Source organism: Plecotus auritus (genome assembly GCF_963455305.1).
Source record: "Plecotus auritus genome assembly, chromosome: 4".
NCBI classification, from domain to species: Eukaryota; Metazoa; Chordata; class Mammalia; order Chiroptera; family Vespertilionidae; genus Plecotus; species Plecotus auritus.
Genome location: NC_137775.1, coordinates 18,796,022 through 18,815,494, shown reverse-complemented (window position 1 = coordinate 18,815,494; position 19,473 = coordinate 18,796,022). Strand labels below are relative to the sequence as shown.

Below are 19,473 nucleotides of genomic sequence, written 5' to 3'. Positions count from 1 at the left end.
TACTTGGTTGTCTGTGTATGAAATTTGAAAAGTAACAAACACATACATTTTTATGGTTGTATAAAGTTCCTCTGTAATATGAAATGTTACCATATCCTATCAGAGGAAAGGAAAAAAGGCCAGAAAAGAAACTTTTAAGCCAAGCTTATGTCACAGATTACTATTTTTAAACTTCTTGTGACATTATTTGTCTTATCCATTCTTAGTTTTAAAGACTGACTTTTTTTTCTTTTTTTATTGATTAAGGTATTACAAATGTGTGGTTATCCCTCCATTGCCCCCCCCCCCGCCCCAATCCTGCCCTCGCTCTCACCCTCTGTTGAAAGACTGACATTTTTAATGTTAATGTTTAAGTCAAGTGCCAGAAAAACATATTAGAAGACCACATTCTCAAGTAAAGAAATAAAATGCAATTAGTACCATAATTTACTTTTTCTATTGGATAAGATTTTTTCCACTTAAATTTGAAAAGACAAGTATACAGAATACTTATTAGTAGTGTAGAGTCTTTGTGGAAAGGCTAGTATGAGTGAAGACCACCTGTAAGTCATTACATTTCAAGAAAATTTAGTAAACGTAAGTAAATGTACGGCTATGGGAGCTTACCAACAAGTGGAGTGATGAAATATTTGATTTCCAAATTCAACTTTCAAAATCTAAGATGTTTTAAATTAATTGGTAACTAATGCCAGAAAGACCTTTTTCACTAGCCAACTTTCATTCCTTAAACCTAATTTTAATTAAAACCTAATTTTAATCTTACAAATTTGCAAAAGCTTGAAGATCCCTTTAAAATAATCCATGTCTTCAATAATTTTATCATATTAACTACTTGATTACTAATGACAACAATAGCTTTATACATTCTGATGACTGCTGGTGCATTTGGGATAGTGAAAGACATTGCCAAGTACAGGCGACCCAAGTTCTGTCTTAGATGAGCAATATTCAGGTTTGCACAGCATCCTCCTCTGTGTTCCCACTGAACTTGTTCACACACACATAATCTTCCCTAATCTAGGACATTGTGATTTCCTGTTTAAACATCTTAATCCTCTATAGGATTCTGAGTGAACCTTCAGGATAGCAATTGTACCCTATTCAGCTGTAAATCTCCAGGGCTTAAAATTGTGTATGGCCATAAAGTAAAAATGAAATAAAATGATCTTGAATGAATGAATGAATGAAATAAGCAAAGGAAGTTCAATTACAGAGGCAACGAAACTATTTTCAATTGACAGTTAATTGAGGGGATGATTTATCGACTTACCAGATAACTACCAATCTCTATATATAAAAGCCTAAATGACCATTAGGACCTAACGACCAAACGACTGGTCCACCAGGGGGCAGATGCTCAATGCAGGAGCTGCCTGCTGGTGGTCAGTGAGCTCCCACAGCAGGAGTGCCGCTCAGCTGACAGGCCTGTCCCTGTGGCCCACCAGCCCAGCGGCAGCCACTCCCTCCCTCAGTAGTCCTGCAGGTCCAATCTCCAGAGAATGGGCCAGGCACCGAAGGACCGGTGCTGCTGGCACGATCCCAACAGTGCCACCAGCCTCTGTCACCATGGCCACATCCCCTCCCTAGACCAGCCGTGGGCAAACTACGGCCCGCGGGCCAGATCCAGCCCGTTTGGCTGTTCTATCCGGCCCACGGATCCGAAAGAGCGGTGGGTTCTCTTGCTCTCCCCTCCGCACCTTTACTTTGAATTTATATTAGTTCACACAAACACTCCATCCATGCTTTTGTTCTGGCCCTCCGGTCCAGTTTAAGAACCCATTGTGGCCCTCGAGTCAAAAAGTTTGCCCACCCCTGCTAGACGCTCCACAAGGAAGAAATGATATAAAAGCGGCCGCCAGGTGGCTCCTGACAACCAGTGCAGATGTCAAGGGGCGGGATCTGGATCCCAGGCCAGCAAAGGCATCCCAGTGCCCACCTGGAGGGCTGATCAGGTGCTGGCTCCCCCTCAGCCCCCTTGGGATGGCACCAGATGCAGGGCTCACGGCTGGCGAGCGCGAGCCTCTCCCGATCAGGACTGACTGTGCACGAGCCTGAGGCAGGCACAGTGGGGCCAGGATGAGCGGGAGCGGCAGGCAGGAGTGGCAGGTGACGTTGAACAGCCAGTTTCGGCCCAATCCCTGCAGGCCATGCTGAGGGACCCCACCCGTACATGAATTCGTGCATCGGCCTCTAGTAGTTATATAAAGCTATGTAACGTATTGGTAGACACTGGTGCTGAAGACATTAGTGAGGAAGATGAAAAAAATTAAACTTTAAAGACCAATATGTATTTAATCACCTTAAAACATCTTATGAAATGGTATATTTCACCTTGGTAATCATAAGACTTCAGAACAAGCTCTGACTCAGAGTTATTGAACACTGATCATTAAGATTCTGTAATCTGTTATATAAAGTTAGCATACTATGAATAAAAACTGGAGGATAACATGTCATTAATGTTGGTATTATATTTATAAAATAGAGCTTGGTTCTTTCCCTCGAACGTAAAGTCAATATTAAAAACACATATACATTTGGCCTGGTCGGGGTGGCTCAGTGGTTGCATGGCAGCCCATGAACCAGGAGGTCAGGGTTCCATTCCCCGTCACAAGGCAAATGCCTGGGTTTCAGGCTCAGTCCCTAATAGGGGGTGTGCAGGAGGCGGCCGATCGATGTTTCTCTCTCATAGATGTTTCTAGCTCTCTATCCCTCTCCCTTCCTCTCTCTAAAATCAATAAAGATATACTTTTAAAAAACATATATATTTAAACATTTTAAAAATCCTATGTAACCTTTAAAATATGTTAGCTACAAAAGCTTACATCCTAACTGTACTTCTTTGGTTTGTAGGCAATGAACAAAGGAATACATTTATTTTCTGTTGTCTCTTCGTCATGATCTTATACCGCAGGGTATTATACCTTGTGGTTATGAGGCTCCCCAAAATTTTCTGGGCACTAGGAAGGTGGAGTAGAGGAAAGAGAATCCACCCCTCCTCTCATAGGCTTAAATTCCCATGATGCAGCCTGCTTCATCAGGAGCACTCTTCTATAGCAGTTTAAAGTTATGCTATCAGCTCCATGTAAAAAATATATATATATATTACACATCTATATTCTGTAATTTACAGCCAACACATTCTTTGGTTAGTACACATTTTAGGGCTTTAGAGATGTATGATAATACTAAATATGTCCTAAGAAATAAAGTGAAATTTCCATCAAATTATGAAGATTCCAACAAGCATATCTTTTCGTACCTCGTTCTCCCTTCTGACACTTCTTTCTTTGCACTGTACACTTCCTTGTCTCACTGGTTGGGGGACACAGGTTACCCTTTGCGGATGGATGCTGAGTTATTTCTCGGACCCTGGTTTCAGTCCCTCTTTTGAAGCCGCATGTTTTCCCCTTCTTCGTGCATGGGCTCCAAGCACTCCACTCGCTGGCCTCACAGTGCACTGCAACAGAACAGCAGACACAGCCTCAGCTGGCGCACAGATATTCCCACGATTGTGAAATAAACAAAAAGGTTTGCTCCCATCAATACTTGCCCAAATTTTGAGCAGAAATCCTGCAGAACAGAGTTGGGCAAGATGACAAAGATAGAACAAAGAGAAAGGGGGAGGCAGGAATAGAATGTTTTCAGTTTTTTAGTGCACATATTATCAGGTAAACTCATTCTTTTTTTTTTTAAATATATTTTATTAATATTTTACAGAGAGGAAGGGAGAGGGATAGAGAGCTAGAAACATCAATGAGAGAGAAACATCGATCAGCTGCCTCCTGCACACCTCCCACTGGGAATGTGCCCGCAACCAAGGTACATGCCCTTGACCGGAATCGAACCTGGGACCCTTCAGTCCGCAGGCCGACACTCTATCCACTGAGCCAAACCGGTTTCGGCAGGTAAACTCATTTTTGCTTTAGGTTTTCTTTTCACTTTAGATTTGATTAACCAGCAACTAATACAATTACTCACAACTAGCCAGTGTTTTACAAGTTCCGAGCACTGGACAATCATTGATTGATCCTGATCATAACTTGATAGAGTAGTCATTATTATGCATTAGAGGATTCTCAAACTGTAGCAAATAACAAAATCCCCAGGAGGGCTAACACACAGAATTCTGGGCCCCACCCCGTGTCTTTGATTCAGCTGTATGGGATGGGGCCTGAGAATTTGCATTTCTAACAATATATGAAATACTGATTTACAAGTACTGAGAACACACTTTGAGAACTTCTGTGCAACGTACAGAATGGTAAAGCGAAAAATGAATCTGGGTCCTACAATCCACTACCTGTTCTACTCCATTGCTCTTGAGTATTTAAATATTGTTATTAATGGACTAGAGGCCCAGTGCATGAATTTGTGCATGGGTGGGGTCTGGCTGGCCTGGCCGCAATGGGCAGATCAGGGCCAGGCCTGTTGGGAGGAGACAGTGGGAGGTTGGCCAGCTGGCCCGCCCCATCAGGGCCTGATCAGGGCTGGGCCGGCTGGGGGGAGGGACTGTGGGTGATTGGCCAGTGGGCCCTGCCCCCAATTGGGGTGGGGGGACTGATTGGGGGTGGAGCCTGCCATGGGGAGGAACTGTGGGCAGTGGGCTGACCAGCCCCACCCACTAATGGGTGGGGGGGACTTATCAGGGGTGGAGCTGGCTGGGGGAGGAGCCGTGGGCCAATCAGGGTGGTGGGGACTGATTGGGGGTGGGGCTGGCCGTGTGGAGGGCCTGTGGGTAGTGGACTGGCCCGCCCACTCCCAAATGGGGTGGGGGGGCCTAATCGGGGACCAGTGGCCTGGGGAGGGGCCATGAGTGGTTGGCAGGCTGGCCCTGCCCCTGATCAGAGTGGGAAGGCTGATCAGGGGTGGAGCTGGCTGGGGGGAGTGGTCACAGGCCAATCAGCGTGGTGGGGGCCCATCAGGGGCAGGGCCAGTCAGGGGGAGGGGCCGTAGGCAGTTGGCGGGCCAGCCCTGCCCCTGATCTAGGTGGTGGGGGTCCATCTGGGGCGGGGCTGGCCGGGGGGAGGGGCTGCAGGAGGCCGGTTCACTGGCGCAGTGGGCGTCATAGCAACCGGTCATTCCTCCAGTAGCTAGCTTTTTTTATATATAGATATGGTTCAGGCATGAAAACATCTATTTTAACTGAATTCTGGGTCAATTTCAGCTGATAGACTGCTTCTAAAATTAACTTGATAAGTGATTCCTAAGATCAGCTGATGTACTTTCTCTAAAGCTTTTTTTTTGTAGAGGTGTTCCTTTTTCTTTATGTATTAATCTCTTCCTTTCAATCATGGCTTTTCAAGGTCAGACTTTTGCACTTCTAATGAAAATAAATATCTGCAAGGTGCAATTCTTGTATTTATGTCTATAAAACTTCCTAACTTAAAACAACTGTAACAGCTTGCAATAGTAACTCTTCCAGATGATATGACTCCCTTTCCACAAAAACAAGTTTCCAAAAAAATTTTCTTGCTGCCTTCCGATTTAAAGAATCCTTACTTTAGGACAGAATGCTGTATTTCATACATTCTCAAGAAATAGAACCTAAATGTTTTAGAAATTTAGATCCCTTTGCCATACATTTTTACACATGCTTTTTTGGTTACTTTCAGATATCTGAACGTAACACAGAGTTAAATGGGAATGATTAGATAAGCGAATTTAAGTTTCTATGAACTCAAATGAACTTTATTGCACCCGTTTCAAAATAGTCCTCATGCTCAGTTATACCATTATTAGAGCAACCAAGTCACTTAATGATACCATAACTCTTGCCAGTTAAGGAAATGTCTTCCATTCCCATATTAATCACTAAAAAGCAGTGGATCTTAAACACAACAAATAAAAAGACCTCCAAGAAAGCACATGGAAAAATAAAAATCTAAGTTTATGAGCTATCACTTTGTCTACTGTTCATTTAATACCAGAACTAAGAGGACAAACTGAGAAAAACATTATATGATGTGCAAGTGAACAGAACGTTGGTGTTTTGTCACAAAGGTGATGTAGGCAAATGAATACTCAGACTTCAGAAAAGCGTTTTAAAAGCTACAGCAGAGTTAGCTGTGAGTCCTCAGTGAGATGATGAATGGTTCTAACAATGAAATTCTAGTAATGATACTGCTCTGATTCTTGTTGGCTAACTATGTGGTTCCACAGAGAACATAGCAAGGGTATGTGCCTTGCTACTCACTCTTTGGAGTGGAATATCTTCCCCCTTTCACTACTTGAACAACTTTCCAAGAGAAGCAATAAGGATGACAGAATGGAATGACAGTTCAGAAAGGAAGCAAATATCCAGAGTCCAAAGTAGAAGAAATACATTCCCCTATAAAATTGGGGTCAGTGGATATTTGTGCTTAATTGGACCTGCCAACCATGATAACGGGTATGTCTGTAAGTCTTTTGCCCCAGCTCTATACCAGGGTGGTGTTTTCTGTTTATGACCTTTCCCGCCAATTGAAAATCTGGGTAAGAAACAAGTCATACAGTATAGATTTTAGCAAAGAGAGAAAACATTCTTTAACCTGTTGGGTGAACACTAGGAAGCTACATTACAGCACCGACAAAACTCACTTGTGTCCTTGGGATCACCATTTCAGCTCTCTGAGTCCTAGTTTTCATATTTGTTAAAGGAATAGGCTTTAATGGCCCTTTGTGATAATCAAGCAGGTCATCATTTTTCATGAAATTCTCAGGAAGCCCGTGGGCCTGGCCTGTGTAGTGCTGGTAGGCTAGATACCACGTGATGGGAGACATCCCCTGGGGAGCAGGCAACAAGAGCCAGCCCTGAACCAAAGTTGCTGATTTGCACAGCTAGTGTGTTCCAAGTCGTGTCTACCTGTTCAGAGAGCCAGATTCCCTAAATGCCTTTTAGACTGCTGACCCATATTCTAAATTATGTAATTTCTTTAATTTTATTGTGTTAAGAAATAGTCTTGTCTTAATGGTAGTATAAATTGCCAGTCAGCTTTAAAGGCTAATCCAGTAGTTTCAGGTGTTAAATGCTCTCTCTGATAAGAAAGCATTGATATATTTAAAATAAGTAGCCTTTCAAAGACTGAATGCTATACTTTCAGCAACTAAGAAAATCCAAACAGGTGCCCCTTTCCCTGGGTAGAGAAATACCACAAACTCTTTGCAGCTCATCCTGTTTGAATATTCTACAGAATTGTTTCCTTTTTTTCCCCACAGTTTGTAATTTATTACCTCTAATCCTCAAACCTTGGTACCTACAAATAGATAAAACACGTTCTTTCTAAAGGTGTTTTGTATGTGCATGTGTGTGTGTGTTTGTGGGTGTGTGCATGTGTGTGTGTGTGCACGCGTGTGTGTGTATGTGTGTGTGTTTTATTGACTAAAGGGGGAAAAAAGGCAAACCAAAATGAGCCATGAACTCTTTCAGGACTGTTGTTTTCCAGATGCTTCTGAAATTATCTTAAAAATATCATCTATCTATTTCACTCTGCCAAAAATTGTGTTTAGAAATAAGTGTTCCGAGTGGACCTGAAATGGTTAAACCACCACTTTAGGGTTATTACCCCAGCACTTTAGATTCTAATGGATCGGTCTGTGGGGACCCCGGGGGAGTCCTGGAGACGACTATCTTGTACTGAATCAGGAGGACATTTGTGTGCATGTGCCAACACCAGCGCAGCATCAAAGGTTCCTAAAGCTCTTGCCCAGGGGACTTTGAGATTTAGTATGCTGTTTTCCCATTTGGTTTCGCATCTGCTCCCCAAGTGTTCATCAAACTTGTAGCTGTAGTAGCTACACAGCATTTAAAAGAAGGAAAATATAGCCTGACAGTGATCTGTTATTTAGAGAAACAACTTGTCTGAGGGACCTCCCCTCCAGGAAACTCGGCCTGCAATTAATCAGACCTTGGGACTGTCTCCTCTGTCAGTTTGAGTAAGTCCAAAAATCTCTCCTTGTTTCTGAATACCTGCATAGCAGGACATTTCAGCAAAGCAGTGTGAAAGGAAAGAGTAAGAATTTTAACGGTATCAGCTCCAGTTCTCTAGGTATTGGATCTACCCACTGAGCATGTTTTTCTCCCTTTGGAGAGTAACTTAGGTCACTGACTGAGATTAGACCTAGGTGTTTTGCGACATTTTTGCCCTAAGGTGGGAATTTAGTTCAAGACCAATATATATAAAAAGAAATCACTATAAGTACAACTTCATTAAAGAATGATAAGAATAGTTGAAACAATTATTAACAGTTCCTAAGATATAATGGAGCTCCCACAGGATGTTAAACTGTACTATAATACGGCTGGGGAAAGCTATGGAAACACCATTAAGATGGAAAGATGGAGAGAGCCTTGTAGAGACAGTCCCTCAGGTTCTTGTGAAATAGGACGAGAAGCATGTCCATGGAGACTGAATTATGATCTAAGATGGTTGTCATTTTTCTAAATCATAGCATTCCTCCTCACCAATACTGGCGCACTCCATGGTATGGTTGTTGGCTTCCAATCCTTCTGGGCAATTGCCAAGGCACTTCCCGAGGTGTAAGTAAAACCCACTTTTACACTTTGTGCAGAAATTTTTGTTGAAACAAGTATCACAGTCAGCTTTGCATTCTGAAAGAGAAAGAAAAAGAGAAATAATTTTTTATTATCTTGACTTAACTATTATTGGTCCAGTTCTATATGCTTACAACACAGGCACATGTGACTTTTATGTCAAACAAACATTTAGGGCTCAAAATTATTTTGCCACACTAAATTAAGGACTCTCCCACAGTCATTTTGTTGATGTACGTCAGTCACTGGTTTTTGAATTATTGTACTGATTGCCTTATAAAAAAGTTTTTGGCCATAAATCCACTGCCCAAGAATGTTCATAAGAGCAAATATCTATTTATAATAAATAATAGTGAAATGTTTCATCAGAACTATAATAAAATACACTAGGATATTGCCTTTGTGCTGTTCTTGAAGTCCATTCATTCAAACAAGTACTTGGTTGCCCAATATGTGCCAATCACTATTCTAGGTATTTACTGACAGCAGTGCACAAAAATGAAACAAGGCCCAGACTTCACAGAGCTTACATTCAAGGAGAGGAGACACAATAAAAAATAACAATAGTTGCCTCTTCTATGGTGATACTATAAGTCAGACACTGCTACCAGAATTTTGCAATATTAAATCATTTAAATCTTACAATACCTAATGGGGTGGCCCCCATCATGATTCCCATTTTACAGACAAGAAAACTGAGACACACAAGGTTATGTAACTAGCGTAGGACCACAGAGCATATTTGTTTGTTAAACCAGGTAGTCTGGTTTCAGAATAATAAATGCCCTGGAAAAAATTAACAACAAATGTAGGAAAAAGATATGAAAAATTATTGATAAAAGGAAGAGGTTGGTTATTTCGATATGATGGTTATGAAATGCCTCTCTGAGAAGGTGACATCTGAGTAGAATCTTGGCTATAAAGAGAGAACCAGCCAAACAAGGTGTGGATAAAAGAGCTTTCCAAACTGCCAGTACAGTGAGTGTAGAACAGTAATTGCAAAAGCTTTGAGGTGGGGAGATCCTGTAAGAAGGCCAGGGAGGTTAGTGCAAGTGTTTGAGTCATAGATGAGGTTGGAGAGGTAGGCAGGGCTACATGTGGTATAGGATAGAGGAGTGATACTCCCTAATTTACATTTTAAACCATTACTTGGTCTACAGTGTGGAGAATAGGGTTTTCAGGTGCAGATGAGAGGTGATGTGATATTTCTGACATTTATTTCCAACTGACAAATGTTTCAGTATCTATACTGGAATCTTTCCTGAAGTGAAAAATAGCTGAATTGATTCTTTAAGTCATTAAAATATTTAGATTTTGTAAATATAATGGGAACTCAAATGGCATTAATGCTTGCACTATTTTTCCATTGGTTCAATGATTTATACCTTAGGAATGAAACAATGAAAAAGAAAAAAAACCCCACACAAAACTTGAGTGTTTTTTATAAGTGTTGAAAATTGTCCTGCCCTGAGGGTGAAGTCCAAGTAGGGTTTAGACTAATTAATCAGGTAAATATTATTATTTACTTAACAATGAGTATCACAAATATTCTAGAGGCCATTTCATATCTGGAAAGTCCCCATGGATGAGATAAAACCATAATTTTGTGTAGGCACTTACTTGTACACTTATTTATATCTGGATATCGAGTTCCATAATATCCACTTGGACATGAAGAGAGACACACTCCGATCTGCTTCATGCCAATTCTTTCCAGAACAAAAAATAGTCTGGGCTTACATGACAAACATCCATTGTAATCTGAACACGTTGCACAGCCCCCTTGGCAGCCTTGACTGACGTTAGGATGCACTGGAGGACAAATGTAAAAAGACAAAAACAAAGGTTAACTTGTAAATATAGAAGTTCAATGACATTCTCTGGGTAGAATATACATTTTCTTCCATTAGTTTTCAATTTGGTGGTAAGGGGTGAATGGATTAGGATTTTTTCTCCCTTTTTTCTGCTCTATTTCCTTTTAATACATACATTGTTTCTGATTTAAAAGTTCTTAAAATTTGAGCATATGAAATATAAGAATATATTGCCTAATTTATGTATATATCCAATTGAACCAGCACGCTGGAAGATTGGAGATGGCAATTTTGTGCACATTCATTGAAATCAATACACATTAGTTTTGCTTTTCATTTCTGTGGTGGATGATAAGCACGTCTCTAATTTCTTAAAGCAAGGATGACAACATAGACTGGGCTTAACTTGAGCAAGGACACTGTTCTAGGGTATCTTTTTTCAACTATGGTCTGAGTACACAATTTTACTCTTTGATCCAATGCCAATTGATTCTAAAGCTATGTAGCTATTTGGGCACCCCACCTCTGAATGCTTTCCCAAAATATTTCTTCTCACATGAATTTAATGTTTATCAGTTCACATTGATAGAATGGTGAAATTATGATGTTTAGCTTACCAGTATTTCCACGTGAATCATATGTGAGAACTTGTCATAATTTATGTTCAACATTTTATCCATTGAGAGAGAAGTCTTATAGTTTTCGCACCCTCATCTTTCATTTATTCAAGGGAATTATGTATTTGGTGAGAACATAACCGGTCCATACTAAGGACTACTTCCACACATATCCCTGAGAATTCCAAGGTTTCCAAGAGTCACTTATTTGTGTGGTGAGACTATTCATTAGCAAATCTGAACAAATATAAACCAACATTTGGAAGAGTCATGTCTACTTGAAATCCTCACAACTTTAAACCTTGTGACTAACCAGTCATCAACACCTACATGCAAGCTGATGGAAAATTGCTAACTAAGGTGAATCTCTCATGTAGCTGGTGTTTGGGATGATTTCTTCTCCTAATGCATTTTCTGTTTAAATGCACTATTAATAGCCTGATAGTCCTTTCAGGAGTCCAGAAGGGAAAAATCCTGACCATTACGAGAAGCAAAGGTTGGTACATAAGTGTGTAAAGCAAGCATGTCAAACTCGTGGCCCACAAGGAATATTTTTGCAGCCCAACCAATATAAATAAGAAACATTTTAATAAAAATTTCATAACTTAATTTTTACAATATCCTGTTATACATAATCCTCTATAATAAAGAGCTAATATGCTAATTAGACCAGATGGCGGAACGACCTTCCGGAGACCTTCCAGAATGATCAGTGGGTGGGGCCGCCGGGCTGAGAGGCAGCCAGGGCTGCGAGGGCCAAGCCCTTGCACGAATTTTATGCATCGGGCCTCTATTTATCAATAACCAACTACAACATTGGCTAATGACTGATTACTATAATCATGTTGCATTCATTTCCCTTACGTGCCTTATGTGCGGGCGCATCATTTCTCTCCACTAATACTAGCAGCGAATATTTTAGCAGCCTATTGCCATGTCATTAATCTTGGACTGACTTGTTTGGTTTGTGCAAACGGAAATAATTCGCTTTCGGAGAACAAGAAAAATAGGTTTATTTGCATTATGCTTATTAATTTGTGCAGTTATTCAGTGTCTGGTAAGTTAATGTTCAAGAAAAAATATTAATTTTTGTTAAAATGTTCTATTATTTTATGTTAACTATTACTCATTTATTTCAGCCCTTTGTATTCAGCATGTCACTGTCGAAATAAACCTACGTTTCTATGACAATTGAAGCTTTTGTTTTTTTGCAGCCCACATAAACGTAAACCTTGTTTACTTGGCCCGTGTTAGCCTTTGAGTTTGACACACTTGGGGTAAAGGCATCCCTGTGTATTTCTGACTATTTTGTTGGTGGTGGGAGGGATAGGTTCTGATGGATCATGCTATTCTTTAGTCTGTTTCACAGCGATGTTTGATTATTGCTAAGTTCTTGACCACAAAAGCAAACCCCACCAGGCTTACTGAGAAGGGGAACCCATAAGCCTGCTCAGCCTTCCCACAGGGTGCACGGGTTAGCTACAGAGAGGTCACTCAGTTGACCAGCATCCTCTGCCTGGAGGAAACCATCCCTGAATCAGCCACAGGAACCACAAGCAGCTCATTCTCATTCCAAGACGTTTTGTAAATAAACTGAGGAAATGTGTGGGGGAAGGGAAGTCTGCTTTTCCTGTACATGCTCCTCGGTGGGGTGGGGTGGACATAGAAAGTGGCACAGGAGGTTTAGACATTATAGGACCTGGGGGACTTGTAAGTGAAGACTGCTTTCCAAGTAACAGGGTAATTTTTCATGCCAGTAACTCAGCATTGGAGACTTACAGAAAATGTGTACACTTTTTAAGCGGGAAAAGACCCTAAAGTGAAGAGAGCTCCATGTGTTCTGAGTCTGCTGACTCAGTTTAAGAAACAAGGGTGTAGATAAAAAACAAAAATAAAACCTGTGAAACCTTTTCCTAAAAACTCTATGGAAAAATGGATCTCAGGAACTCAGTTGGAAAGAAAATCATTCCAACTCAGGGCACTGAGTGACTCTGAGCTTAAATGAAGATGGATTGGATTGGCCCTCACCAATCTGTCCCTATCTCTGAAATGCAGCTGCTCAAAAGAGGCACAATAGACTTTTGAGCACCTTGAAATGTCGACCTATTATAATGTAACTTTAAAGGAATCAACTATGAAAATAAACACGACTCACATGTTCAGAGCCTCAAAAAACGTTAAAATAAATTTCATTGAAAAAATTGCGTTTTGGATGTTTGGAAACTTCTCCAGGAGAGAGCTGTATGGTCCCACGATTGGTAACAATTTGCACCCAAATTATGAGGGGGCACAATTCCCTCGTTAAAACTTTTACTGATTAATACAGCACAGTTGACTCACACATTGTGCTACTATCACTCTCTTTGCTTTTTAAAAAACATATTTCGTGTGTAGCCAAAAATTTTTAACAAAATACTTTTCTGAAAAAGTAAAGACATGACTGTCTTAACTGGCAAAGGAAATTCTTGTTTGTTTGTTCTTAATCAGGGCATTTTGAATATGGGCAGGTACAAATTTGAAAGCAAACTTCATTGCTTCAGGATGGTTTAAGTATTATGTTGTGGAAAGTGAGAAGAATTGAGACTATGAAGTTCATATTCTAAGATTCTAGATTTTTTTTTTACAGTTGAGTAGCATAGTGATTGCTTTCTTGAAAGCTGGATGAAGATCACTCAAATTATACAGTCAGTCTTACACAACTAGACACAAATTTCTCAAACTTCATCTTAAGGCAAGAGTTTTTACTTTTTATATGGAAACCACAGAAAACTTTGGTCTGGATTGACTGTAACAACCATTTCAGCCTTAAAATCTTATGATCCTAAGACAGAAAATAGAATTCCGATTTGTCATTCTTCTTCTTTGTTCTATTCTAATAATAACTCCATTTTGTATTTCCAAATCACTTTTTCAAACCATGTTTTTGTACTATTATTTTATATGACCAATGGAGGTGTTGTTGGTGGGTAGGCTTCCTAGACTATCTAAGGTTTGTATTTAATGTTAGAAAAGGAGCTGAAGGTATCACTATGGAAGTGGCCATGGTGGGGCTGGAGGAGGGAACACCACAATTACCACATCAAGAAGGAGACTGGCATGAGTTCAATGCAACTGATGCTTAAGCAGTGGTTAATGGAAGCATGAGGAATATCAAGGAGATTGGAAGCACAGGGTAGATCTAGATTATGAAACCCTTTGTGGGCCAAGGTACTTATTCTGTGGACAAGGAGAATTTCAATCTGGTGAATGATACAATCACATTTATATGAGAAAAGTGGTTTTCCCTGACAGCATGGCAGGCATGGAAACTAGGAGACTAAAGGTAGTGATCCAGGTAAAAGACTGATGCTAGCTTAAAATATAGCAGGGGCAATGGAATGTGGCGAGGGAGGGATGCATATTTCCAAGGACATTTTGGAGGTAAAGTCAATTAAATATGGTGACCAACAGAATGTGGACTGAATAAGAAAGAGGATTTGAGAAGGTGTGTTTTGAATTCCAGCCAGTGACGAGAAAGGAGAGGATGGCTGGAGGAGTAAAAAGCCTTCAGTTGGAGGTTTGGAGCGAGGTACATGGAGCAAAAAGGTCTACAGATATAAACATGGCTTGGGATCATTGATTTTGCAGGTTTTATAAGATATCCAGAAAGCAATGCTCAATAGATGAAGTTTTATTGTGTGATAGTTGCTTGGGATGTACCTGTGTAGTAGTCTCTGGTGGTAGCTACTTAATTAGAGAAGACATCTTAAAAGAGGAAATGCTGAAGGATGGCAAAGGAAGCAAACAGAGCTCCAGAGAAGGGATATTTTGTAAAAGAAAAGGGATAGATCAGCTCATTTAAATAATACTTTGTATTTCCATACCACTTTTGCTTTCAAAGAAAGCCTAAATAACTGTGGTAACTGCTGTTTGTAATGGCAGGAGGTACAACAATTATTTGTTTTGAAACCCAAAACTAGAATTCAAAGAAATGTTGTAAACTACTGAATAGTGAGTTTAGATGAAAAGTTAAAACCTCGATCTTTGATATTTCATACCAATCTCTGTCTATATAAGGAAACTTTAGATGTGAGTAATTATAAGTGGAAAAATGGGCAGAATTCATGGGAACTTTAAAATGGGACCTTCTGACTACAGATGTGTCAAATACATGTTAAAATGTGTGTCTGTCCCCAAAACTGGGAAAAAGGAATGCATTTTCCTTAACTTGTATATGAAGGTTAAGTATGAAAAGAGTATATATTAATGCATAACAAACACATTTTAAGTGTCTGAACTTTCTATACTCTGAGTAACTTCAGGTTTTTTTTCCAGCTGATAAGATTTTCTACTATTTCTCTATTTAATAATCTTGTGATGCATGACTAATGCAACACTTCCTAAAGGCTATTGGTATGTGTGGTAGTTCAACTTTTTTGATAAAATATCCATAACACAGAGTTTTAAACTGTATTAGAGCATTTGGTAAATACACAATGTTTAGGTAATTTCAATGTTTATGATATACCAAATTAATTGCAACGTTGGAATCAATGTTCTGTTTCTGTAACAGTTGAAGTGCAAGCCTCAAGGATTTGCTTTATTATAATCCTCTTCTAAAGCCCAACTGCAAATGGACTAACATCCATTGCAAATTGCTATGTGGAAGAGATCCATTATTGCATGCTGCCAATGACCTCTGATGGTCATTTATTTGTGGCTAGAACATTTCCAGAAGTACAAAATTTAATAAACTTTAGGCTTATAAAAGCAGGTTTGACTAAGTTTAAAAGAAAAGCTAAAAACATGAAATTAACTTGTTGATTTTATAATTCAGATAAGGAAAAATTAGTAAATTAGTGAATTTGATAAAATTTACTTTTAAGGAAGAAGGAGGAGGAGGAGGAGGAGGAGGAGGAGGAGGAGGAGGAGGAGGAGGAGGAGGAGGAGGAGGAGGAGGAGGAGGAGGAGGGGGATAACCCACAGGGTCACTTTAAAGTATTCTCGCCTTCACAATATTTACTGCCTACTCTCCTGTATGCAGCGGCCTTAACAGACAGGGTAGGAAGAGAAGACCAGTGAAATTCTATAATCAAAGTTATTTTTACATCTGTCCTTTTCTCCATGTCTTCTCCCTTTACAAGGACATTCACAATGACTGAAGGCTTTTTGAAGGCAGGGGTCTGGTTTTGGCCTTGATAATTTCTTCACAGTTTTCTTTGTAAGTCCCAACTTCTACCCAGGGCAACTGCTTATTGAATAGGTCTCAACAAAATTTTTTTTTTATTATTAAAATAAGGTATTTGTTTTTTCTGTTTATTTTCTTAAGATATATTTTTATTTATTTCAGAGAGGAAGTGAGAGGGAGAGAGAGATAGAAACATCAATGATGAGAGAGAATCATTGATTGCCTGCCTGCTGCACGCCCCACACTGGAGACTGAGCCTGCAACTTGGGCATGTGCCTTGAGCGGGAATCAAACCTCGACCTCCTGGTTCATAGGTTGATGCTCAACCACTGAACCACGCTAGCAGGGCTATTTGTGTTTATTAAATAATAAAGATGTCAAAGCAGTAAATATTTAACCAAAAGTACCTAAAGAAGCATTTGTAAGTGAGTTATGCCTATGAACATTTGGTTAAAAAAATCAAGTTTCAAATCACATACACTTTAAGGATGCTTAAATATGAAATACATTTTTCAAAATAAAACAATGAAAGCTTTTCTAAGTTCTGTGTACTTCAATTAGAGATTCACCTAGAGAAAATATAGACTCTTTCTCTTGCTTAAGTTAGGATAGCACATTTCTATCATACTTCGGGGCTTGATTGTTACAGAATCGTTTTTAGGTTTAATGTAATGTTATGGTTACAGAAAGAGATGTTTCATGATTCCTATGGAATTTTTGGCAATATTCACTTTAAGAAAAACATAATGTTAAAAATTTGAATTACTTGGCAGTCTCTTTCAAATTCTGTTGAATCAACCCCAGAAGACATTGAGAGCCAATGTTTCTTATTTGCTTATAAGTTAAAACATTCAAGTGGTACTGACAATGGCTATATCTCCACAGCCATTTGGGCAATTTGGGAGTATTAAGTATAGACAATATAATATCAAAAGCTGTTTGAATGAATATAATTGCTTATTGGCATATGATACTTCTTTACATTGTCAAACAATAATATCTGAATCTATCATAGTTCTTTATTATAATTTGTGGCTAATAATTTGTTGAAACTGCCACATGTTTATATATACAAACATATAAATTTTGTTACTTTTGAAATACTGTGTATCATCTAATGGCTTAAATGTATTAATATACCAATGTTTTAATTATTAAATTAATTAAAATTCACTTATGCTACTTAAATACAGATATGTATGCATGTGTATGTATGTACATATTTACATATTTAGACATATATATGTATTCAGACACAGGATACATACATGTTCTCTTTGGTCTTTTATCAAAATCAAGAGTGAAGACATTAATTGACCTGAAGCAGTTAGGATGATAGAATCTGTCACATCTTTTGTCCCAGTAAATCAACCTTGAATACTCGAAAGTTTGTGCCACACCAATGGTTTCACAAAATTCCTAACAGTCTCAGAGAGGAATGTGTCCACCAGTTCTGAATACAGCCCAGTTAGGGCTCCACCGTTATTATGTGGGGAAACATACTGTTTTTAATGGAAACGATTTTGTTCAGAACTTGGAAAATCTTTCTCTTTCTCTTACTGAATAATAATTTCCTGAAGGGAGTCTAATATTTATATCCTATAAATACTTAAATAAAACCACAGCAATGAAACAGACCTAACATTAGGTAGCACTTAGCTAGACTTTCCACTAAAATCAAGCCAGCTCACCATATTAAGAAAATGGCTAGCAAATGATGGCAGATATAGAATTCCTAAAATCTAAAATAGGATGACTATTTGGTAGGTGGATGCCAACTTGGTGGCTGATGGCTGTGCTTTGTGTATCCACAGGCTAAGGGATCAGGACTAGAAACAAAAGATAGACTGAAGTGGGCATTGCATACACAATGTGGAGACTATGATTAAGGTTTTCAACAAAAATTTATGATAACTATGCGCCCAACCTACTCAGGATGCAAAAAATGCAGGACTGAACAAGACATCTGGTTCCTTTCCTCATGACATTAATCGGCTAATAAGCCAGTAAATAAATAATTGATTAAATATTGTGGAGTGGTGAAGGAAATAAACAGGTGGATAAGGCAGAGAGTAGCTCTGGGGAGCTATTTTAAATATGGTGGTCAGGGAAGGCCCCTTGAGAAGGTTACCCTTTAGCTGAGACCAAGAGGATAAGAAGAAATCAGCCACGAACACTTGAGAAAGAGTATTCCAGGTGAGCATCATGGAGCGCAAACATGTTAAGGCTTCGGGAGAGAACAGGCCTGAGGAGCAGCCCAAGGGGAACCAATGAGACCACAGCGCTGTGAGTGGAATGAGATGAGGTTAGAAAAGAAGGTCAGAGCCGCGTGGACCAAAGTAAATGGCTGCGATTCTATACAAGTGCGATTAGATTCTGTATTGTAATACCAGAAGGAAAGGCAGAACACATTTTGTCTGATATGTTTATTCATTTTAATTTTTGTTAGATTTATGATACTAGTACGTGGAACAGAACCAGCATCTTATATTCCATGAAAATATGTTCTCTTATTAATTTTTATATTAGAGGAGAATGTTCTAACTAGCCACAACTTGGGAATTTATGTTCAGATGATAATCTTTGAAGAGACTGTGCATTGATCTACATGTTCTTTGCTCTTGGGAACACTTCATTTCTCCTTTGTTCCTCCCATCTCCTTCTAGCAGTAATTTTAGTTTGTCCTGGGGTTTTAAATTTTCATTCCCTGTTACTGGAGTGTGTGTGTGTGTGTGGGGGGGGGGGGGTCGGAGGTAGGGGGGGGGCGAGGGGGTGGTGGTGGTGAGGAGGAACAGGAAAGTTATGAAATATATAAGAGGTCATAAGAATGAATAAAGAGAATAAGAAGTAAAAACCCTTTGCAATTGTGTACACAATCTTTTTCTTTTCTGAATCCATGCCATTAGAAACACATATTAATACCGTCTACATAATTTAGAACAACACTATAGTTTCTCTTCTGATATAACCTTCCTTTTAGACTCTCAATATCATGTTCTTTTCCCCATTAAACGAGTTAATAACCTAAGGGCTAATTCCAAAGTTGATTCTTCAAAAGTATTGGAAACCATATTCATTTTCCTATGACCTACCAGATAGCTAGTGTTGATTCTGTTGCTGAAACTGCAACAAAAAAGCATTTGTAGAACCAAACATAGTGGGGTTTTTTTTCTTTCCTAACCACAAGTAGAAATTCTATCATAAAGTTAATGCACTCTGCTACGGGTGTAAAATGTAAGGTACTGAATCAGCATCCCAGCTGTTGCTAAGGGAGGGAAAGCTTCCCCTTCTCCAAGTGGCCATGTTCCCAAATGGAGGTGAATAGAGGACAAGAGGGTGTGG

At 39.4% G+C, this 19,473-nt stretch overlaps 1 protein-coding gene across 1 annotated transcript in view; it reads right to left on the bottom strand.

Annotated features, from left to right (window-relative positions):
* RSPO3 (R-spondin 3) overlaps window positions 1-19,473 on the bottom strand; it is an 87,180-nt gene that overhangs the window by 39,732 nt on the left and 27,975 nt on the right. Inside the window, exons 2-4 of the mRNA XM_080665529.1 lie at window positions 10,154-10,345; window positions 8,444-8,590; window positions 3,263-3,460 (exon numbers count right to left, since the gene is read on the bottom strand). Coding sequence (XP_080521655.1) covers window positions 3,263-3,460; window positions 8,444-8,590; window positions 10,154-10,345 — 537 coding nt within the window. The remainder of the gene's footprint in view (window positions 1-3,262; window positions 3,461-8,443; window positions 8,591-10,153; window positions 10,346-19,473) is intronic.